Source organism: Bactrocera oleae, chromosome 2 (assembly GCF_042242935.1).
Source record: "Bactrocera oleae isolate idBacOlea1 chromosome 2, idBacOlea1, whole genome shotgun sequence".
NCBI classification, from domain to species: domain Eukaryota; kingdom Metazoa; phylum Arthropoda; class Insecta; order Diptera; family Tephritidae; genus Bactrocera; species Bactrocera oleae.
The window spans coordinates 53,004,106-53,029,105 of NC_091536.1; the positions used below are offsets into that span (position 1 = coordinate 53,004,106).

The window sequence follows — 25,000 nt, forward strand, 5'->3', positions numbered from 1 at the left end:
TCAATAATTTCATATGCGGACGACACTGCTATTTTATGTACTGAGAAAAACTGGGATGATGTTAAAACCAAGATAATTATCAAATGTTTGTAAATGGCTAAGAAATAATCAACTAACTATGAACGTTGATAAAACAGTATATATAACTTTCTGTGGTAATAAACGTAATATCCCAGATAAATTAATATTAAATATAAACAACAAAGAAATAAAAAGAGTGAACAATTATAAGAATGTAGGAATAAACATCGATTACCTAATGAAATGGGATATGCATGTAAAAGATGTAATTAAAAAAGTCAGATATTTCGAATTCATAATTCATAAATTAAAACAAATCATGGAAAGTAAGACCTTAAAAATGTGCTTACAGAAATGTAATTCAACATCAACTATAAGGGAAGGTCAAGGCATAAAAAAGTAATGTAAAGTCAACAAAACAGTATATAGTAAAAATTCGTATTATGTAGCTATGAAATATTACAATCTAATGCCGACTGAATATAAGAATTTCATTGTTATAAACAAGCCGACGAATTTAAATTAAAACAAGTAAGGAAGTGATATTCTCGGTAGAAGGTCAACTATAGGCACTGGGGTCCACATATTTAGTACTTAGGGGCTTGAACAGTTTTGGTTCGATTTAGACAATTTTTGGTCACAAGGTGGCATACTTTAAACGTATTATTCACGCAAAGTTTTACCCAGATATAATCATTGTTGCTTGATATGCATAGTGGAAAGTGAAAGAATCAGATGGAATTGAAAATGGTGTTATATGGGAAATAGGCGTGGTTGTAGTCCGATTTCGCCCATTTTCGCACTATAACATAGAAATATGAATAGAACGTTATGCACTGAATTTTGCTGAAATCGGTTAAGCAGATCTCAAGATATGGGTTTTCACCTAAAAGTGGGCGGTGCCACGCCCACTGTCTAATTTTGAACGCGGTTCCTATAAAGTCATTTCATACCATCCATAGATAAAATTTAATGTATCTGGCGTGTTTAGTGCTTGATTTATCGCGCTTTTAGTAGTTTTTAACAGTACCGTTATATGGAGAGTGGGCGGAGTTGCTATCCGATTTCAACTTTTTTCACACTGTAGGTAGAGGTTCTAAAAACATTTGCTTCCAGTGAATTTGGTTATTATAACATTAGCGGTTTAGGAGATATGCACATTAAATCTATTAGGGCGTGACCACGCCCACTTTAAAAAAAATGTTTAACTCTTATTGCGGAGCTTAGTTATGGCAATTTGTTGGTTTTTGATTAATGGCGTTTTGTGGGCGTGGCAGTGGTCCGATTACGCCCATCTGCAATACCAACCGTCTCACGGTACCAAGAAACATGTCTACCAAGTTTCATAAAGATATCTCAATTTTTACTCAAGTTAGAGCTTGCACGGACGGACAGACAGTCACCCGGATTCCAACTCGTCTCTTCATCCTGATCATTTATGTATATATAACCCTATATCTAACTCGATTAGTTTTAGGTGATACAAACAACCGTTAGGTGAACAAAACTATTATACTCTGTAGCAACAGGTTGCGAGATATTTCCCATATAACACCATTTTAAATTCCATCTGATTCTTTCACTTTCCACTATGCAAACCAAGTACCAATTTTTGTCTCGGGGTAAAACTTTGTCTGAATAATGCGTTTGAAGTATGCCACCTTGTGACCAAAAATTGTTTAAATCGTACCAAAACTGTTGAAGCCCTGAATATGCGAAGCCCAGTGTCTACAGTTGACTTTTTACTGAATATATCGGTCAATGTATACGATATACAATACAGTAGATTTGAAATTCATATAATAAAATAAATAATAAATCGGGCAGTCTTTATTAATATTTTTTTCTCAAATGTTTGTTTTTGCGAGAGTATAAAATCGGTTAAATACTTGTTTTTTGTGTATATTTAAACATTTGCTTTGTTTTAAGATTAGTCTGTTTTGATGTATTTTATTTAATGTTGTTTTGATACATTATCTTCGTTCAAAGACGAGGTTGTTTTGATATATATTGTTTACTGAAACGTAAGGCTGTTTTGATGTTTGTTTGCTTAGGATATTTTGGTGATATAATGTTATAAATAATACGTTCCTTAACTCGTGCGCACAATTTTGATAATTTTTTTGTACTGAAAAAATACAAGCGAGCAACAATATCAGGTGGCGGAGAGTTGGACGCGTGATTGATTAAAGAATTATGTACCTTTCTGTCACTCAATTAAAGTACGCACATGTAATTTAACTACGTTTTTCTATAAAACCTTGTGTCATCTGAAGATGAAGTAGAAAAAAGACATTCCGAACCATCTTCGCTGTGAAATGTAATGCTTCTGACGTATTTACTTAGTGAATTATCGTACATTCAGTACTTTTCAAGACAACCGTTAAATAGGGAGTTCATTTTGAAAAAAAAATCCTGAGCAAATTTGATTGATATAATTCTGGTGGCTTGTGAGATATGTACACTTAACCCATTTTAACATTTTCACCACAGATGCCGCTACATAATGCTAGGCGCTGTACCAAAATACTGTGTTGTCTTAATGTGGAGCTTAGCTATGGTACTATGGTTTTCGAACATGGTGTTTTGTGGTCGAAGCTATTATGCGATTACGCGATTACTCAAGTTTTACTAAAATTATATCCAGATATATCTCGATTAGTTTTAGGTGACACAAACAACCGTACAGTTAACAAAACTATTATACTCGGAGGCAACATTTTGCGAGAGTATAGAAACCAATAAATAGTTTCAAATGCTTTATATACATATGTAAGAGTAATCTTATCAAAGATACAAAAGTAAATAGCTATTTAGTATTTCATTTATCATCAATTGGAATGTTTCTTTTTAATTTTCTTTTAAAAGATTATTCGTTAAAGACTATTATTGAAATATCAACTTATTAATATTGCACCCACGAATTGAAAGGTCCACGGAAAAATTAATTATAAATAGTCCGTAGAAAATCTTCTATAAATTCACAAAGAAAAACATGTATGCCACTTTTTAAAATAAATGTTGGGTATATTTCTTTGGCTCTAAAATTTTGATGTTCTGAAATTTGGGAATTTTTGAATTAAAAAAATGTGTATTAGAAATTAATTTTCATTTTTTAATCCTGATGTTTGGGATTATGATTTAAAATTGATAATTTTATTTTTTTTATTTGAATCAAGTGCGCAAACGCGGAAAAATATTAATTTAAAAACAATTTTGTTTTTTATTCTTAATTATTATAGGTTTAAATTTTTCTTTTTTAGTTTTCAATCCGGTGAAAAATGTATAATTTAAATGTTTATTCAATTATTTTTTAAATTCATTATTTGTAAACCTGCCCTAGACCCGGGCCTCATCGGCCTAGGCGTTAACCCATCAACTGCCCACATACCAGAAAGACAACGAAGCCAAACTAGCTAGCAATGTTGTAGTATATGCTAATAATTGAAGTACAAATAAATAGTCCACTGAACTTGATTTAGCCATTAGTATATGGTACTTGGACTACTTCCACCACGTAAGTAATTCGACAACTTAAAAATGTAAAAGGCTGAACGAAATATTTTGATAAATATTTTTTTAAGTCTGCAGCCGTATAAGTTTAATTTCATCACATCCTGTCCGTCTCTAACAATGCTCTCTATCTTCCTTCAAACTTCAAAACCTATTTAGCTTAAAGCAGAGCTTTTATATACAACATAGATATTCTTGTACACATGGATACTTATGTATGAGAGTTGTACATTTTGTCAAAAGTTCTTGCACTCACCTGCTTGCACCTGCACGTTCCGGCTCAACACAGTGCCGGCTTCATTGGCTGCTCGACAGCGATATATCGTCTCGTGCACGTCTGTGCGATAGTATTGCGCCAAAAACGGTGGGAAATATAATGTGCCATTACCAGTAATTTTTCTGCAAGACAACAATAACAACAACATTGGCAAACAAATTAAAAATGTAGTAAATTTTTGTTTCCTTGGTGTATTTGTAACAGAAAGTGTATGTGGATATGCGCGAATAAGTGGCTACATTAAGCGCGAGGAAATGTTCTTATTAACGCTCTTAACATTTGCACACATACGCAGATTATCTGCTGTTAGTGAAAATGCAATTTTAACCAAAATGGGAATAGGAAACATTTTAAAACAGCATAATATTATTAGCGTATTTTCATTTTTTTTTAATTCAAACTTTTTAATAGGAACAATTCTATACTTATGCTATTTTGTGTTTTAAGTTTTTAGAAACGGAGGTAATTGTAAAGCTCAATTTTTTAATCTGTTAAATGAGTACAGATCGGAGCTTTGCTGTCTTTCCTTCTTTCTCGAAATAAATTGTTTAATTATCTAAAATATTATAAATTAAATAAAGATATTTCCTCATAAACCTTGCTATCTAAGACAACCTTGGTGACAGTATTTTGTATTGTCATCGAAGTTTATGAATATATAAACAGCCACAGAAGTCGTTTCTACTTAAAATGAAAAACAACTTTGACTGCTAAAATCGCATAGAAAAAAGAGCTGTCCACTAATGGAACATGTCCGGAGAAAAGTTATTAAGTTATATATATATTAAGTAAATGTTGCGAAAGAATCCAACATTCAGAAGAAGGATTACAGGAAACTCACTTAGTTTCAATACTATATTTTGCTTCATCACCGAGATATGTATATGTATAAAAATTAACCTAATTAACCCAACAGATTTAATATATGCGATATAATCTCAACCAAAGTTACGACATTTAATATGTAGAGAAAAGGTCAACCAGAGAAACGGAAATCAATATATTAGAGCTAAGGGACTTCGACCACGGTCTATAACGAATTCATTCATATTGAACCCTAAATTTCATTGTATCTAAGAAAACATATACATTTCTTATCGCTGAAATAACACTCTTATTGAACAACATTAGCGGTTTAATGTCAGTGTCAGTTAAGTGGGTGCCAAAGAACAAGTGTATTAAGTTTTATCGCGATACCTCACATTTTATTCAGGTTAACACTTGAATGGACGTGGAGTCACCCGGAGGGTCCTATTAAATGAATAAAACTAATATATTCTGCAGCAACATGTGACGAAAGTATATTAATGCATGATATCACACTGCTAGATTATTGAATATACATTTTTGATGATATCCAAATAGAAGTGTGTTTCATTAACTCACACAAACACTTTCACAGTAATTCCAAATGCTTTTACGCTACATTTATCTATTGCAAAAAATATTTAAATACCCACATTATCATATATCTGGAAGCAATTTACTAAACCATTTTATATTTGGTTATGCACGAATTTCTGCTTAACAAGTAAAAAGGGCTAAGTTCGGGTGTAACCGAACCCTTTCTACTCTTGCAACTTATAATGAACAAAGCAGGGGAAATATCGTCAGCTGTTGACATAACTCCAAAGTAAGGAAAAAATCTTGCGAAATAGTTCAACTTTCATTATTTGACGAAATCGTGAATGAATTACATTCACATTTTGTATTTATTAAGTTATATTATAGGTCATTTAATATGTTGTGTACTTGTACTTGTAAACCGGAAGATCGGAATTGATAATATTAGGGACATGAGATTAAGACCAAGGGGTATACCAACTCCATTCATGTTTCGCGCTAAACCATTAATATAATAAGGTTTGTTACGATAACGGACATTATTATATGTGGTACAATATAATTTGACATATTTTATATTATACGTTCAGTTAATTTTGCTAAAATATCTTACATATTGATATTATATACGGTATAAGGCTAACCGGAGGTTTGAAAATCTTTTATTAGGCATATGGAAGATAGGTGTAGTGTTAACCCAATTTAATCTACGATATTTTTGGCATTACTACATATTGTTAACTCCCTGAGTTTCATTAAGGTACCTCACATAGCATCAACAACATATAATATAAAGAGTAAAGTTACCCCGATGTTTGAAAATTCTGATATTAGTTATACAGGAGCCAGGACTGGTTGTCACACGTTTTTATTCATTTTAGGCACACAGATGTACTGATAGGAGAAAAACACGCTCACTCAATTTAAGTAAATAAGATAACTTACATAATATCTGATACTCGTATATGTGGTATGAACTCAGCCGGAATTTCGAAAATTTATCTATTAGGATTGGGGTCCACATATTCGGTATCTAGGAACTTGAATAGTATTCATTTTTTTGGAATGCGAACGAATCTGATGAAATTAAAAATTGTGTTATATGAAAAGTAGGAATGGTTGTAGTCCGATACTCTGTACTGCAACATTAAAATATCAGAATAATAATTCTTAACAAATTTGGTTGAAATCGGTCGCGTTAGTCCTGAGGTATGGGTTTTCACCTACATGTGGGCGGTGCTACGCGCAAAGTCCAATTTTGACAACGGCTTTACAAAAGCCCTCTTGTACCATCTCGAGATCTTGTGCCTCAGACGCATTTATTCATAGATTTATCGCATTTCACCCATTTTCACACTGTAGGGTGCTAAATATATTTGCCCTGTGTAAAATTGGTTATTATAGCTTTAGCGGCTTAGGAGATACAAGTATGTGCATTAAACCCATTAGAGCTTTATCTTATTGTGGAGCTTAGATATGGCTATTTATAACTACTAGATTAATGGCGTTTTGAGGGCATAGTCATGGTTCGATTACGCCCATCTACAATACCAACCGTTTTACGGTGTCGAGAAAAGTGTATATCAAGTCTCATCAAGAAATCGCAATTTTTACTCAAATTACAGCTTGCACAGACGGACGGACGAACGGACAGACAGTCACGAGGATTTCAACACGTATCCTCAGATATAGATAATGAAATTGTTCTCACTCTATAACTGAAGACATGGTATCACCGCAAACGTGTTGAATTTGCTAATTTTGCCGTCTAACAACTTGAAAACGATGAGAGTTTAAGAAAACTATCTTCTCTGATGAGGCTCACTTTCATCTGAGTGGTGCAGTAAATAAACAAAACTGTCGATTCTGATGCGAAGAAAATGCACATATTATTCATGAACAACCATTACATTCACCTAAATTAACAAATTGGTGTGGCTTTTAGTCTGGTGGAAAAATCGGTTCAAACTTCTTTCAAAATGAATCTGGTAACACCGTTACTGTCAATGGAGAGCGGTATAGATTGATGATAACCAACTTTTCATGGCCGCAATTGAAAGAAGTTGATTTTGACAACATCCACTCGATAATTTTAATAAATTGTGACATTAAATGGCCTCCAAGAAGTCCTGGTTTAACACCATTAGAATATTTCTTGTGAGGTTATTCGGTTGTATCCACCTGAAAACGTTCTGATATTTCTTTTAAGCCAAGATCTTTATCTGAATTTTGATCAGTAAGTTTGAATGGCACCCAAATGTTTAATGGTCCAGTCTGAACAATTATTATACAAAACAAGTAAGGCAGTTCTAAGTTCGGGCAACTTGCAAGGATCAAAGCCTGGGAAATTACTTCAAGTGTTGGCAAAATTTTATATTAAAGGAAGTACTAATCCGGTTCAACCCATTTTTGACACAAAATCATACTATTATCTAGAGTTTCATTTATTTATTTAATCTATAAATTTAAATTATATATGTTACACATTGACCGGTATTTTCGGTTCAACTATAGGCACTGGAATCCATATATTCAGTACCAAAGGGCTTGAACAGTTTTAGTTCGATTTAGATTTTTTGTCCCAAGGTGGCATACTTTAAACGCATTATTCACGCAAAGTTTTATCCCAATACAATAATTGTTGCTTGATTTGCATAGTGGAAAGTGAAAGAATCAGATGGAATTTAAAAAGGTGTTACATGGGAAATAGGCGTGGTTGTAATTCCATTTCGCCGATTTTCGCACCATAACATAGAAATATGAAAAGAATGGTGTGTTCCGAATTTGGTTGAAATCGGTTAAGCGATTAAAATTTAATGTCTCTGTCGTGTTTATTGCTTGATTTATCGCCCTCTTAGTAGTTTTCAACAGTACCGTTATATGGGGATTGGGCGGGGTTGTCACCCGATCCAACCACCAACTCTTTTCCGCACTGGTGGCCTTCGGCCGCGCTTCAAAAAAATAAAGTTGGTCGGTTCAACACCGGAGTGTTCATAATTCAATCGCGTCAAACTCCTTTCCGTGAATTTTGTTATTATAACTTTAGCGGTTTAGGAGAAATGCACATAAGACTTATTGGGAAAGGGACCACGCCCACTTTAAGCAAAAATTTTAAACTGCAGATGTCCTTCCCTAATCTGATCCTGTGTATCAAATAACAGTTTTGTATCTTACTGTGGAGCTTAGTTATGGCAATTTATTTGTTTTTGATTAATGGCGTTTTGTGGACGTGGCAGTGGTCCGATTACGCCCATCTGCAATACCAACCGTCTTACGGTACCAAGAAACCAGTGTACAAAGTTTCATAAAGATATCTCAATTTTTACTCAAGTTACAGTTTGTACGGACGGACGGACGGACAGACAGTCACCCGGATTTCAACTTGTCGCTTCATCCTGATTATTTGCATATACATAACCCTATATCTAACTCGATTAGTTTTAGGTGATACAAACAACCGTTAGGTGAACTCTGTAGTAACATGTTGCCAGAGTATAATTATATTAGGAGGTGTGGTTTAAGCCGACTTTAATCATATGCAACTAGTGGTTAAGAAAATACTTAATATCATTAAAAAATCTCCTATAGACACCTTAATAAAATGTTTAAATCGAAATGAAATCCGAAAATAACTGTATTAGGTATATGGTTGCTAGATAAATATCTATATATCTATATGGGGGCCAGAGGAACTATCGACCTTTATATTTGACATCGTGGCACACTATTACCAGGAAACGATGACCTCTGAACTTCATTAATATACTGGTTGGTTGAAAAGTTTGTGAGCTCGAAATGAAAAAATACTGTTTTTTGTACGAAATATGTATATTTTTTTATTCAATATAATCTCCCTTAACTTCAATACACTTATGTATTCCCATGATCCTCCAATAGTTTTATGCCATCCCTTTAATGACTTTCCGGAAGCTCTGCAAAATACCCGTCTACGGCTGCAAAGCTTCTTCATTCGACGAAAAACGCTTTCCACAAAGGAATTGTTTCAGGTTTCTGAAGAGGTAGTAGTCGCTGAGAGTTAAATCTGCTGAATACGGTGGATATTCAAGCAATTCGGTTTTTAAGTTGTTGAATTTTGTCATTGTTAAAACACCTTTGTGAGCAAGTGCATTGTCTTAATGAAAATTAATTTTTTTGTGCTGTAAACCAGGTCTTTTCTAACGAATTTTTTCATCCTGCTAATCCAAACGACTGCAATAATATTCAGAGTTGATTGTTTTACCGTTCTGGAGATAATCAATCAACAAAATTCCTTTTGCATCCCAAAAAACTGATGCGATAACCTTCTTTGCTGATCGTTGTGACTTCACCTGGTTTGGAGCTGAACAACCAGCTTTGGTCAACTGTAAACGCTCTTGTTTCAATTTAGGATTATCGTGTTAGATCTCATCTCTCTCATCCATAGTTATAAAACGACGCAAGGAATCGGTTCTATTCTACTTAAAACGCTCCAAATTATGCTGAGAAATTTTTTTTTGATCCAGTTTTTATTGAAACAGATGTACCAACTTGAGAAAATAAAAAAATAAGAGCTATTAGTGCTATTTTTTGGTGAGACCAACCAACTTTTCCTCCAACCTGTGTCTCAATGGCTGACCGATAATTTCGGTAGACAGCCATATTAATGGGGGTCCAAACATTCGTATATGACAGCAAGAAAATTTATCGTCCGATTTCGAAAATTTTTAGACGTGAAACTGCGTATCTCAAAAGCACAATTTGAGCAAAGTTTTACTTAGATAAAGTCATTGGCTCTCAATTAATATTCTGTAAATGAGAGATTTAGATGGAATTAAAATTTTTATATATGGGTAGTAGGCGGTTCGATTTCACACATTTTCACAATATCACTTAAAATGTCAGGGTTGCGCTACGCACCGAATTCGGTTAGAATTAGGCTCCTAAGACGTCCTATTATGTAAGATGGGAAAAAAATATAATATTTTTTTTGTAAAAAAATAGGGGAAAACACTTTAAAATTTAAACTTTGCAAAATGTTCAAATTCAACATTATTATTATGAAATTATAAAAATGTACTAACCTGACAATCTTTCCCTTTGCAAGGAAAATTAAAAATTAAACTCTGAGAGGAAGGGTTATCTCAACAAGCAAGATTTTCACCATATAACAGTGCGTCCAAAAAATTAGGGTTTCGTTTTCCAAAGTGTGGGTCGCATTTTTACGAAATGCTGTAATTAAACAGAGTATATTTTTCTGTTATAGCTGACATTTCTTCAATACTTGCTTCAGTCTCCCGGGTTGTACTTGTATAGCCTGACATCTTTAGGCTTTCTGTGAAGCACCTCAAAACACTGAAACCATGAGCAGAGAAGCATACATAAACATGCATCTTTTGCGGGTGCTTGACACTTCTTTGAATAAATGTTTATCTTTTTTTAGCCAAAGCGTTAAAAACGTCGAACCGAACAATAGGTACACTCATTTTTTGAACATGTAGATTAACCAAACCATTTCACACAATGACCGATAATTTATACATAGCATAAAAGTAAAGGCTAAGTTCGGGTACAAGGACATATTTTATAATCTCACATATTTCAAAGAACCAATCCGGTGAAAAACTTTCTATTGTTGGTAAAACTCTATATTAAAACAAGTACGGAAAGGCTAAGTTTTATAGTCTCGCAAGAGTCAAACCTTGGCCTTTTGAGTCATGTCAAGCTGTTATGTTATTTTTGTTTGGTATTGTTTGGCATTTCATAGAAAGACTTACGTTTAAACAATGTTAACAATCGTTTAACTTTATTACGAAAATTTGCGTTCTGTAAAGAATGTGTTTCGCGCGAGTTATGTATAACGACGGCATGTACTGCACTACATCGCATGATGTGACCCGCCAATATGTGACCCAAAGAGCAGACGCAGCATATTTTGAGCTTGCTGGAATGTGCGGTACAGCCGGACATAGCAGCAAGCTCGAGTTGTTGATGGAAGAGGCAGTCTTATTTGCTAAAGAGAAGAAATTAGTTGGCTTTTTAGTTCAGTGTTTGTTCCTAAAGATCCACAGTTACTATTCACAAATATAAGTGTCGACGTTCCTCGTTTCAGTTCACAATCAAAGCAGTTAAAAGAAAAGCAGAATCAGGTGCTGTGATTTTAAACTACAAAAAAATTTTACTTAATAATTATTTTAAATATCAATATCAATTCAACAATGCAAAATGTTATATAGCGCAGAAAAGTGAAAGCTTAATAGAACTTTTTCAAACTTTTTCAGTTTTATTTGGAAAATTCAAAGGACTGAACACAATCGTTTACAAAGTGATATACTTGTATTTATAAAACAAAAAACAAACCAATGCGATTCCTGAGATTTTCCTGCTGAAAACCGTACGCCAGTCGAAATAACAGCAAGTTTTATAATAAACCTACAACAGTAGTAACAACAGCAGTAGCAGCAAGCAACAATAGCAGTAAGGGCAATAACGAAAAAGAACAGTAGCGTAGTGAGCATTGACTATACTAAAAGCGGCAAGTGAATTTTTTAGATTCGAAGCATACTTTTATAAACTTATATTAATTTAAATTATGTCATTAAAATAATTTCAAGCATACTTTTACGAGAGGTTTAAAATACGAATTTTTAAATATACAAAATACATTTATTTATTGTATTGTAGCAAAACTAACAGGAATTGAAACAACACACAATACAAGAAAGAAGTAGGTACAGAGAGGACTACGAAGAACTAAGATCGTCAGGCCCAATAAAAAACTACAAACGTGTACGACATAAGGACGAACCGTATATCCACCCCGACGAACCGTATTACCCCCCTGCAAAACATTAATGTAGCAAACATAAAGAGGCCACTTAAATTAGCTAAAGCAGAGAAGTTAGGCCCCGAAGAGGAGGATGAGAATTTGAGCATAATAGTACATAATAGTGGAACATAAAAAAATGCTAATTAACGGCCCAATGTATTTAAAGAAAATGTAAAATTAATTACGACATTACCAAATAAACAAAACTTGCAAATAAATCAAGAAGATAAATTAATTGTAATAATAAATAAGTATAAGAAAAATATTGTATTTATAAAATTCAAGCTGAGATAGAATTGTATCTTTTCTGATGATTGTGAATTTATGTATAATAAACTACAATATATTCACTAATTCAAGAAATAAGTGATGACACCTTAATCACAAAGAATGCACATATTGAAAGCCTCATTCAGACTTGTGATGAAAGAAACTTCAAATGGCAAAATAATTATAAAATAAATTTCGCAAATTGTAAAAAAAATTAATCAAGAAAGTTTTAGTAACAACAAAACCAAATTCATTGAGAAACTTGTACATCCTGTGAGGATGTTGAACCAAACTTATGAAACAAAAATAAGCTTTGATTATATTGTACTAAATAATTTTAAAAACATCAAGAAAATAGAAGAGTTAAAATATCATAGGAATGTATCTTATGGCATTACGCCACCGTAATTATCATTACATTAATAAGTATAACTATTGTTATTCTCATCTTAAGAAAAATAAATAAAAATGTAAGTTTTAAAATTATAAATAAAAGAAGTCAGGATACTTCTCAGAGTGGCTTTGGGGGAATTATGTATAAAGACGGCATGCACTGCACCACATCGCATGATCCGGCAATACGTGCTCCAAACAGCAAACTCAGCATATTTTGAGCTTGCTGGAATGTGCGGTACAGCCGGACATAGCAGCAAGCTCGAGTTGTTGATCTGATGGGAGAGGCAGTCTTATTTCCTAAATAGAAGAAACCAGTTGTGTTTTTAGTTCAGTGTTTGTTCCTGAAGATCCACAGTTACCATTCACAAATATATAATTCGCTTAACTTATGGTCGACCTACTGAGGGTACTATTCGCAACACCATCACCCATCTTGATACCCAGCATTCATTATTGGATAATATTCGACCGAATAGACCACGTCCTGCGGCCGTAGCTAAGAGTGTACACGAAGACCGTGGAGAGTCGATTCGGCGCTGTTCGCAGAAACTCGGACTGACGTATGGAACGACTTGGCGCATTTCACGTCGAGATCTTATATTGAAAGCGTACAAAATACAGCTTGTGCAAGAACTGAAGCCGCTTCCCAAACGACATCGCTTCGCTTTATAGGCTTTTGAAAAGTTTCAAGAAGATCCAACGTTTTCGAGCCAAATTTATTTCAGCGATGGGGCCCATTTCTGGCTCAATGGGTATGTAAACATGCAAAATTGCAGCATTTGGGACGAAGATGAATATGAAGAAATGTAAGAGTTTTCTCATTTGGTATTTATATAAACATTTTTTTTTTAGAGTTTCTATTATTTTTTCCTTATCTGATTCTATATTATCTTTTAAAAGGCTTTATGATCTATTTAAATGTTCCTTAATTTCTATTTGTTTATTTAAGTTTACAATAGCATTATGACTATTTTCTTCAATAATTTTCAAATGGTCCACAACGTCTTGCCTGTCGTCATCATCCATAACTCCAAACATCAATTTATAGGCTGTTCCCCCAATATTTATTAAGCCTCTTTTCTTTTATTATTTATTACTTCTTTGGATTTTATTTGAGTCGCCTCTTACGACAGGCATCACTTACCATGGGTGTATTCTTGGACAACCCCGTACCCACTGGGGTACAACAAAAATTATGTAATAAAATATTTTTTTCAAGTGTTATTATCCCCATTAAATTTTCTTTAACTAAATGCAACATCATCTTTCTCGTTTAGGTTTTTTATATAAGCCAATTTCATTGGTCTTTTTATATTTGCGGGATGAACATTTTGCAGTAGATTAATTCGGTAATATGGTTGATCTTTATGCCGTACTCTTTTGTAGTTTTTAATCTGCCCTGTTTCTCTGTTTTCCATGTATTCTTCTCTGTTTTGATATGAGTACAAATGTTTTCTTTGGCGTCCCTTGGAGAAAATTTTTCGGCATTAAATATTGTATTAATTGTTCTGCTCTAAATTCATTATCCATAATAATTTTCTAAGGTTTACCGAATTTTGCAAAATGTTCTATAATTATTGTCTTTTTAGCTCTCCAGTTTCTATCTGTTATTCTGTAAGCTGCTGCAAATTTGGTTGACTTATCAATCGCTGTAACAAATGATTGTTTGTTGAAATCGAATATGTCTATATGAATTATTTCATTTTTATTGGTCGGAGTTCTCTTCTTCTTTTATTTCTCAGGCTCTTTTTGTGTATTTTACAAAATTTAAACTCCTATCCTGAGCAAACATTTCAATGAGTAATTTCTGTATTTTAGTCTGCTTCAGACACTTATGAAAATATTCCCACTACTCCACTTCTTTTTATACATGTTTTTAAGGTTTCCTTGTTCTCTTCTTCTTCATCCATTGGGTTTATTTCAATTATATTTCCTCCATGGATTCCTTGCATCTGAGCTTTTGGGCTATGTGTCAATATAATTTGAATTTTGTTTTAATTTACAATTTATTCTTTAATTGGGAAGTGCTCAAGCAGTTCTTCATCTGTTGCATGAATTGTTTCTGACAATTCCCGGTTTGATTCATTGTCGTTACCTTCTTTAATTTTTGATGAGTTCTCAATTCGACTCAAGAAATCTACAACATAATTTTTTCAATTTACGTATTCAATTTCAAAGTTGTATTCCTGCAATATCAATAACCACCTCTGATGACGTTGAGAAAATCCCTTTCCCTTATATTTATTAACAAGATTGGACAGTGATCTGTGATTATTTTAACTTTATTGCTATATACACATATATGGTCGAAAATATGTGATTAAAAAATTACTGCTAAAAATTCTGTATCCGTAGTCGAGTATTTTTGCTAGGCTTTATTTAGTGTTCCTGAAATGTAAAACACTGGTTGACCTTGCTGTGAAAGTATTGCTCGAATGGCATAGTCACTAGCATCAGTTGTGATACTGAGTTCTTTATCATACTCTGGGAGTTTTAGAATTGGCTGAGATGAAATTAATGACTTTAAGTTCTCAAAGCTTTCAATGTATTGTGTTTCAAATATTTTATAATGGGATAAGCTATTTTTGAATAATCTTTCATGTAGTTTCTGTAATATCCTGTTGCTCCTAAAAATCCTTTCAATTGTTTTTCAGGTTTTGGTTTTGGTAGTTTTCGAAATGCTACAATTTTATCTGGATTAGGCTTGGTGTCTTCTTTTGTTAATGTGTGTTTTGTTTCTCTTTTAAGAAATCTGCATTTATCTGCCTCTATTTTTATACTCTCGCAACCTGTTGCTACAGAGTATAATAGTTTTGTTCACCTAACGGTTGTTTGTATCACCTAAAACTAATCGAGTTAGATATAGGGTTATATATATATATAAATGATCAGGATGAAGAGACGAGTTGAAATCCGGGTGACTGTCTGTCCGTCCGTCCGTCCGTGCAAGCTCTAAATTGAGTAAAAATTGCAGATGGGCGTAATCGGACCACTGCCACGCCTACAAAACGCCATTAATCAAAAACAAATAATTGCCACAACTAAGCTCCGCAATAAGATACAAGACAAGTTATTTAATACACAGGATCACATTAGGGAGGGGCATCTGCCGTTAAATTTTTTTTAAGTGGGCGTGGTCCCCCCTCTAATAGGTTTAATGTGCATATCTCCTAAACCGCTTATGCTATAATAACAAAATTTACTGGAAGCAAATGTTTTTAGCACTTCTATTGACGGTGTGAAAAAAATGGAAATCAGGTGGCAACTCCGCCCACTCCCCATATAACGGTACTGTTAAAAACTACTAAAAGCGCGATAAATCAAGCACTAAACACGCCAGAGCCATTAAATTTTATCTCTGGGATGGTATAAGATGACTTTATAGGAACCGCGTTCAAAATTAGACAGTGGGCGTGGCACAGCCCACTTTTAGGTGAAAACCCGTATCTTGAGATCTGCTTAACCGATTTCAACAAAATTCGGTGCATAACGTTTTTTTCATGTTTCTATGTCATAGTGCGAAAATAGGCGAAATCGGATTGCAACCACGCCTACTTTTCATATAACATCATTTTAAATTCCATCTGATTTTTTCACTTTCTACTATGCGAGAGTATAAAATGTTCGGTTACATCCGAACTTAGCCCTTCCTTACTTGTTTTTAATTTGTTTTCTTGTAATTTTAAAAATATTTTTCTCAATGAGCTTATATGCTCTTCTAATGAAGTTGAAAAAATTAGTATGTCGTCTGAATATACGACACATATTTTATTTATGTATTCTCTCAATATGTCGTTTATAAATCTTTGAAACGTAGCTGGGGCATTTTTCAACAAAAAGGCATTCGAACGTATTCATATATGTTCGGCCGCAGTAACATAAGCTGTTTCTCGATGTCCCTTTCTGCCATTAAAATCTGGTGGTGACCTTTGGCTAAATCTATTGTGCTAAAGTACTGTGCCCAATTTATCCAAGATTCCTTCGATATTTGGTAGATGATTCTTATCGTCTGCAGTTACATTAAATCTCCTATAATCAACTCCTAGCCTGTGTTTCCGAATTCCTTAATTATCTATATAATAATATATATTTTTCAATTTCCCTTTTCTCATTTGATTTTAAATCCTGCATCGTCTTCATATGGAATGGAACATCAATTGTTTTTACATTTTTTAAAATAAAATAATTTTCTATTTTGTACAAGGGCTCTTTACCTTAATATTTGGCGTTTCAATTATTCCGTTTAAAGTATTCACCATAGTACTTTTACTTTCAAGCAACGCTATCTTATATTTGTCAAAACTAGATTTTTTTATTATGCTTATGGTTGAGCCTGAGTCGAGTAAAGCATAAAATTGTTTCAGAAAAAGTATTAATATTATTGTAATATAATTTTACTTTCCCAAGATTCTGAGGCTAGTTTGTAAAAAACTCCTCGTTCATGTTTGATTCTTGTGGATGACCTCTTCTACTCATTGTGTCCACGTCCAAGGGCTCTGGTTCCCTTGTTTGTAAATATTGTCTATTATTTACCTAGCTTCTTAGCATCCCCAAAAAATTTTCGCTCATAGTGTCACCATTTTCGTTTAATGCACTTTATTCTGTTATACCATCTATGATTTCGTTTACTCTTTTACTGATTTCCGCTATTCTGTTTATTCTCAGTAGCGAAATTTCTTTCGTGATCATCATTTGTTTGCAAAAATTTTTTTGCTGAACCACCAATTTTTAAGTGATAGATCACTCTAAAAACTATTTCTTCCTGTCCTACATAGTCCCTTCGTACTCTGTCAATAGCTTCAATGAAGGATGGCAATTTTTTTACATTCCCTTCGAAAGGAGCTAAATATTTTAAGTCCTTTTCGACTCTTTGCATAATTGCTACATTTTGCGCAGTTATCTGCGTTAAAGATGCTATGTATCGAGTTAGAAGCTCTATTTGGTCTGCCATTATTTTCCTTACTGGGAGTTTTTATTTTACCTTCAAAACAGCAGCAATTTGTTTTTTTAATTTTTTTAAGCTTGCAATACAAACCACAACATATAAAATAATTTTTTTTTAGAAAAATGGTTTTGTATGATGAATCTGATGTTCTTTACATTTGGTATAGGTGTATGTATTTTTATATTTTATTGTACTTAACTTTAATTTATATATTAATATCGATTTTTGTATTGTTGGCTGTGCAAACCTATTTTATGTATGTGTTGGTCAGTACCCTTCTGTTGTTGTTGCTGCTGTTGTTATTGTTGTTGCCCTTACTGCTACTGCTACTGTTATTGTTGTTGTAGGTTTATTATAAAACTCTTATCTTGCAGCTATTTCGGCTGACGTACGGTTCTTAGAAGGAATATCTCAGAAATTACACTGATTTTTTTGGTTTTAGTCCTTTGATTTTTCCAAAAAAAATTACTTTTTGAAAAAGTTTTATTAAGCTTTTACTATTCTGCACCTTCGCTATATTACAATTCGCTGAGTTTGCGTTTGCTGTTAAGTTGTTGAATTGCTTGCAACTGCATTGGAGAATTTGTGTTTAGTTTGCATTTCCGATAATTAAAATATTTATTAAGTTAAATTTTTTGTAGTTTGAAATCGCAACACTTGATTCTGCTTTTACTTTAACTATTTTTTTTCTTTAAAGAAGTAGGAAACCTCGAAATGGGTCACCCTTTATATTAAGGGTTGCTGCGAAAGAATTTAACAGTTATTATTTGATGTAAGGGTGTAAGGATTACAATCAAATTTGGTATAATAATAAATTATATTAAGATCGCAGACGCATTAAGCTTAATTACTATATTTTGTTCCATATCAGAGATATTCGTACTTAAATCAAACTAATTAACTCAAATGAGTTATATGTGAAATAACTCACTAAAGAGATTCAATTTAATATATTGGGTATATGAGGGAAAAAAGACCTAAAACCACGGAATATACCGATTTCATTTATATTTAGCGCTAAATCACATTATGTTCATGAAAACATTAAAATTTCACAGATAGTCACCAACACAAACGGCTTAAAGTCAGAAAGAAATTCGGAAATAATTATATCGGGTGAATTTTGGTCTTTCGACATTACTCAAGTATATTCGAAAACATGTTTCCATGCAATTTTATGAAGATAACACACACTCTGACCGACTATGCGGCATAAAGTCTGGTAAACTAACGAAAATCATTATATGCACATATATAATATGTGGTAGCTGGGGAAATTCGTTGACCAATTTCTTTCATTTCCTGCATTAAACTATAATATATCCATGATCATACGTTGGCGTAATTTTGATTTTTATCTTATATATTAACTGAGGTCTACATATTCGGTATCTTGGGGCTTGAACAAATATGATCCGATTATAACCAATTTTAGACTCGAGTTACCATATCATAAAGACACAATTTGTGCAAAGTTTTACCCCGGCATCTTCACTGGTGCTTAATTTGTATACTGTAAAGTTAAAAACTTAATTGGAATTTAATATTGGGTTATATGTGAAGTAGGTGTGGTTGTGGTTCGATTTGGGCCATTTTTATATTCTTAAAACATGTTGCCCCAGAGTATAATAGTTTTGTTCGCCTAACGGTTGTTTGTATTACCTAAAACTAATTGAGATAGGCATAGGTTTATATACATAAATATAAATGATCAGGATGATGAGACGAGTTGAAATCCGTATGTCTGTCTGTCCGTCCGTCCGTCTGTCTTTGCAAGCTGTAACTTAAGTAAATATTAAGACATCGTGATGAAACTTAGAAACGTGTAATTAAGAAACAAAGCTGTAATTTGGCACAACGAATCGCAATAATGAAGTCACCTGCGGTTTGAAAATTTTAGAAAGTGGGTATGGCCCCGCCTTCTTATAGGTTTAATGTATATATCTCTCAAAGCATTCAAGCATACAAGTACGAGTAGGTGTCCTTCACCACTGGGATCCCGCGAAATTAAAGTTTTGTGTCTTAATTTAGTGCTTAGTTATGGTACTTTATATACTTTTGTTTAATGGAATTTTGTGGATGCGGATAATGTTGTGCACCAAAACTTGGTACCACTATAGTGATAGTGATTTTCATAGCAAGTTCGATTGGTTTTGCTTTTTTTGGTTTGTGAGATATGAATTACTAGGAAGGAACCGCATCCACTTTTTGAAACTTTTTAAGTCCCAAATGCTTCTCTGTATTTCGATATCTGTATCTAATTATAGTGTTGTCCCTTTTTGGCGGTTTAGTTATAGCTTTTTATACATTTTCTATCAACGCCATTTACGAGCGCGCCCGGGCGTGGTAATAGTCCGAGTTCACCAATCTGCAATACCAACTTCCACAGTGTGCCAATGAACGCATGTACCGAGATATGATATGCTATCATAATTTTTACTCAAGTTATCACTTGCACAGACAGACGGACGGTCGTCCGTCATCGTGATCACTATCTCGATTAGTTTAATGTGTTTCAAACAACCGTTATCTTGTTGCAAAATGTTGCGAGAGTATAAAAACAGTATTAAAAATATATTATATACATATAGGTAAGTACATCACTGGGTTCTTACTGGATGAAAGTTAAGTAGCGATTTCGTAAGTTTAAGAGGTTGAGGTTCACAAATAGGAACTCTCGAAAATAACTAGACCTGATTTTATCACACAGCCGCCATAAATTTTTCGAGTTCAGGTCGTGGTGTAGTCAAATCCGAGATGTCCCAAATCTATGGACGTTTGGCCATTCGAATAGTCCAGTCTTCTACACCAAATTCTAAGGTATCGAGATGAAGCTGAAGCTCGCAAGCACAAATTCCTAAGTGAGGTCGAACTATGTAATTCTAAATATACTTATGTATGTGTATAATTCTGGGCAAGATCTTTACAAAGCTGGAACAAATTACTGCTGAGTGTAGTATTTTTACTTTCAACAGTCAATGTCTACATTACAACACAAGCATAAACAAGATTTTATACTCATTTGTGAGTATCTTCGTCAAAAGCTGTCAAAAACACTTTAGAATACAGACACCATCCCTGAACCTATATGCAACAACGTTTATCAAAGCGTTCCCCGTTCTTCTCCTCCCTTTCTCTTCAGTCAGATTAAGTTTGAGTCAGACAGCCAACATATACATTGGTGACGTTTTAATGTTCTTAATAGCCATGACAGCATAAATCATTTAACCCCACCACACACTTCCAATCATATACTCGACATTTCAACTACACATTTTTACGCCAACGAAGAGATTCTTCCCCTCATAACCACATACATTCTGCAGGCATGAATCGCGAATCCTCAAACCCTCTCTTTAAAATTTCAAACATTCATACATATCTGTGGAGTGTGTGAGCAGGCATGCTGCAAGTAACAATCCACATGTATAGGTACATAGCATCGCTGCATATCCCGTCCGCGGTCGCCCGGGCCTAACCCTCAGCCTCAGCCACATTTATGCAACCGGTTCATTGTGTTGTATTGTCGGTTATTCATGTTTTCTGTCAAATGAATGTTGCTTTTTCTTTCTCGCCGGCAATTTATTTATTTTTTTCTCTTTTTCAAATTTGTTCTTATTATTTATAAGAAAACTAAGCAGTTCGTTTTATAACTACGCGTCGAGTGTGAATTTATGTGTGTATGTCTTGCCTTTGTGCATCTTTAACTTTTTATCGCATTTTTTATGTCATACCGCAATATCAAAACCTCAACATTGATTTTGACATGTTTCTCGTACTCGTTCTCTCTTCACCACTCACCCTTCCGCTGCCGTTTACTTTTTATTTATGATTCCTAAGCGTAAATGCTCAGCACATTCACGCTGTAAATCTCTGTTCCTACAACTTCATAGCAGCAATTTTTTTATAGCAAAAAAACTCCTTAGCTTTTAGAGTTTATTTGTGTTGCAATGCGGCGAGCAAAGTAGCGATGACTGTATGGTATCCACCTATCCTCTGGAGAGTATCGCTTAAGATTTCAAACTTTTGTCTGAATCACGCACGCACAAGAAGGACTTTTACATGTTCTGCATTTATCTATGTGTGTTTGAATATAGTATCATTTTTTATTTCTTTGTCAATTTTTTGCAAATTTGTGCATTGAAATCTCAGCGCTTTTAGAATATTTGTTTGAAATTGTGGATTTTTTTCTGAAAGTCATCGTCGCTTAAAATAATTGTGGTTTGTACTATACTTTACACACTCCGCTTTATGTTAGTAATCACTATATTCTTATGTTGTGACACTTTAATTTATCATAAGGAAGCTCATCAAAGTGATCTAAATATTCGTCCCGACTTACTAAAGGTTTTTATAGATAGTTTTTAAAGAAACACTTATCAAGTATAATATTTTAAAAATAATAATATTTTTTACGTGAGTATTTACAATACGAGTACTAGATCCCTTAAAATTTCAATCAATTGTAAGAAAAAATTTGTCCAAAAACCAATCAGACCACCAACTTACCTCCTGAACCCTACGAGGTTGGTAAAACTGAAGGAAGTATGTCAGCCGTACGGTTTGTCTGACGATTTTTACCATGCAAAAAAAATTTTACTTCAATTTTGTGTTTTCAATGGAATGACGGCTACCGAATTGGTATAAATGTTGCAAAAGTGTTTTGGGGAATATACTTTATCACGAAAACAAGTATTTGAGATGCACAAAACATTTAATGAAACTCGTGAAGTCATCGAAAGATTGCCTCATGGTCCATCCACTTCTGTTAAAGAGGAAAACACTGAAGTGTTTGAAAATCATCGTCTTGGCATCAGAGAGTTAGCAGAGTATCGCAACATATCTTATGGATCGACTAAACCATTTTACATATAAATATCGCTAGGCAAACTCTGTCTTAGATATATTACATACAAGAGGAGGAAGGAAAAGCAATGAGTCCATCTGAAGTCTCAACTCAAACCTCAAAGTTGCACTAGAAATTAGTTGATTAAGAATATAATGTCACTTGAAAATAGTTTAAATGGTTTAAATAGTTTAAAATGCTTTTAGGAAATAATGTACAATCTCCATTGAATTTTTGAACTCATCAAATACCAAATAACAGTTTTGTAGCTTCGTTATAGCAATTTATTTGTTTTTGATTAATGGCGTTTTATGGGCGCGGCAGTGGTCCGATTACGACCATCTGCAATACCAACCGTCTTACGGTACCAAAAAACATGTCTACCAAGTTTTCCGTGACATCCAAAACCGATACAATTTCTGTTTCGAAAGTCAAACCAGTAATATCTGAATTCATGACACCTACTACATTTTTTACCGGTTTCAATTCTGATTCCGACAATTATCAGATGCTGCAACACCCCTGATTAATAACTGCTTGATTTGTATACTTGAAAGTGAAAAAATCAGAAGGAATTTAAAGTTATGTTATATGGGAAGTAGTAAAAGTTTTCGCACTGTTACATGGGCATGTCAAAATAATCTTATATACTAAATTTAGTTGAATTTGATGGAGTTGATTCGGTGATACATATGCGATTTCATCTAAATATGGGCGGTGCCACGCCCATTATCCAATTTTGACACCTACTTTTATAAAGCCCTTCTGTGTTTCTTACACATTTTGCTACAGATTTATCGCAGTTTTATTAGTTTTTAACAAAACTGTTATATGGGGAATATGTGTGGTTACTATCCGATTTCAACTATTTTCATGCTGTCGCAAGAAGTGTCGAAATGAAATGTCCTGTGCAAATTTGGGTAGCTTCAACAGTTTAGGAGAAATATATATTAAACCTAATAGGGGCGGGGCCACGTTCTATTTTAAAACAATTTTCAAACCACAGGTGCCCCTCGCTATTACGATTCGTTGTACCAAATTACGCTTTTATACCTTAATTTGCGGCTTAGTTATGGCAAAAATTGGGTTTTCGATTTATGGTGTTTTATGGGCGTGGCAGTGGTCCACTTACGTCCATCTATGAATTCGTCCTCACTTTTTTGCCAAGAAACTCCTGTACCAAATTTCATTAAGATACCTAAATTTTTAGTTAAGTTATTGCTAGCACGATATTTCAAAATCGATTAATTTTAGGTGACACAAGCAACTGTTAGGTGAACAAAAGCATATTAGGGGTGCCTCACATCAGGGCTGCAAACCACTACAAAAGTCGATGGGGTTCGGTTCAGTGGATCGAACTACTCAGAAAATACTTATACCTGTTTAAAAACCGGTTTATGAGTATCTTTGAACCACGGTTCGGTTCGTTTAAAACTTTTGGCCCACATGGGCCACTTGCTTCTGCGATCACCTGCGCCAAATTACAAATATATATCTTAATTTAGTGCCTGGTTATTGCTCTTTATAGGTTTTCGTTTAGTGGCGTTTTGTAGGCGTGGTGATCCGATTACGCCAATCTACGAACTCATCCTTACTTTTTTGCCAAGAAACATGTGTACGAAGTTTCATTGCGATATCTCAATTTTTACTCAAAACGGGCTGACGGATAGATGGACAGACAGACCACCGGATTTTAACTCGTCTGTACAGTGCTTTTGGTATTTCTTTTTCGAAATTTCGCTAACGATCTTCTCTGAATTATCAGGGAGCTTTCTTTGTATGTGCCTCGCCAAATTTGCTGTATGCTTTTCTTTAATTTTAAATTTGCAATGTAGGTATATATCGTACTTACTTGTATAGTAAGATTTGTAAAAATAAAAGCTTTTATGTACTGGATTCACACTCATTTCAAAAATAAAGAGAACAAAGATGCGATTATTTACAATGAAAAATGACATCGCATGGCATTGAATTTTTGCAAATTTGTGGGATCTGATCATAAGGGTTGCATTTTTAAGTCCTTCGTGTATTGTTTAACTTAAAAATGCTTATTGGGGATTTTCATTTTGAACCGAATCGAACCATTTTTTTTCGAGTCGTTGCCGGTTCGGTTTTCGCATTTTAAAATAAAAGGGGTTTGGTTTGGGGTTCGGTTCAAAACCGGTTTGCAGTCCAGCCTCACATACCATCGTTTAGCCAGATGTATGAAAATTTTTGATATTAGTTATATGGCACAAAGTTATAAGTAAAACACGTTCTCTAATTTTCATTGAGATAAGTCACATATTGGCCGATATATGCGGTATAAAGTCACCCGGAAATTCAAAAATATTTATGTTAAGCATATGGAAGTATTGACCCGATTCGATCCATTTTTGACATACAGACATACTATTATCAGGAAAGGAAAACTCAATTATATTATATATCTCACACATTGACCTATATTTTCGGTAAAAAGTCAACTATGGGTACTGTGATCCACATATTCGGTACCTAGATGCTTGAAGGGTTTTGGTTCGAATTGGAAAGTTTTTGGTCATAAGGTGCCAGAATTTAAAGACACTATTCGTGCAAAGTTTT

General features: G+C 33.9%; 1 protein-coding gene across 6 annotated transcripts in view; it reads right to left on the reverse strand.

Moving 5' to 3' along the window:
• The window catches only part of Dscam3 (Down syndrome cell adhesion molecule 3), a 188,613-nt gene that overhangs the window by 127,450 nt on the left and 36,163 nt on the right, over window positions 1-25,000 (reverse strand). For all 6 annotated transcript variants that reach the window (XR_011398063.1, XM_070113166.1, XM_036365031.2 and 3 more), the window contains exon 4: window positions 3,791-3,933. Coding sequence is in view for 5 of the 6 variants with exons in the window: in XM_070113166.1 (XP_069969267.1) it covers window positions 3,791-3,933 (143 nt within the window). In the remaining variant the exon portion in view is untranslated. The remainder of the gene's footprint in view (window positions 1-3,790; window positions 3,934-25,000) is intronic.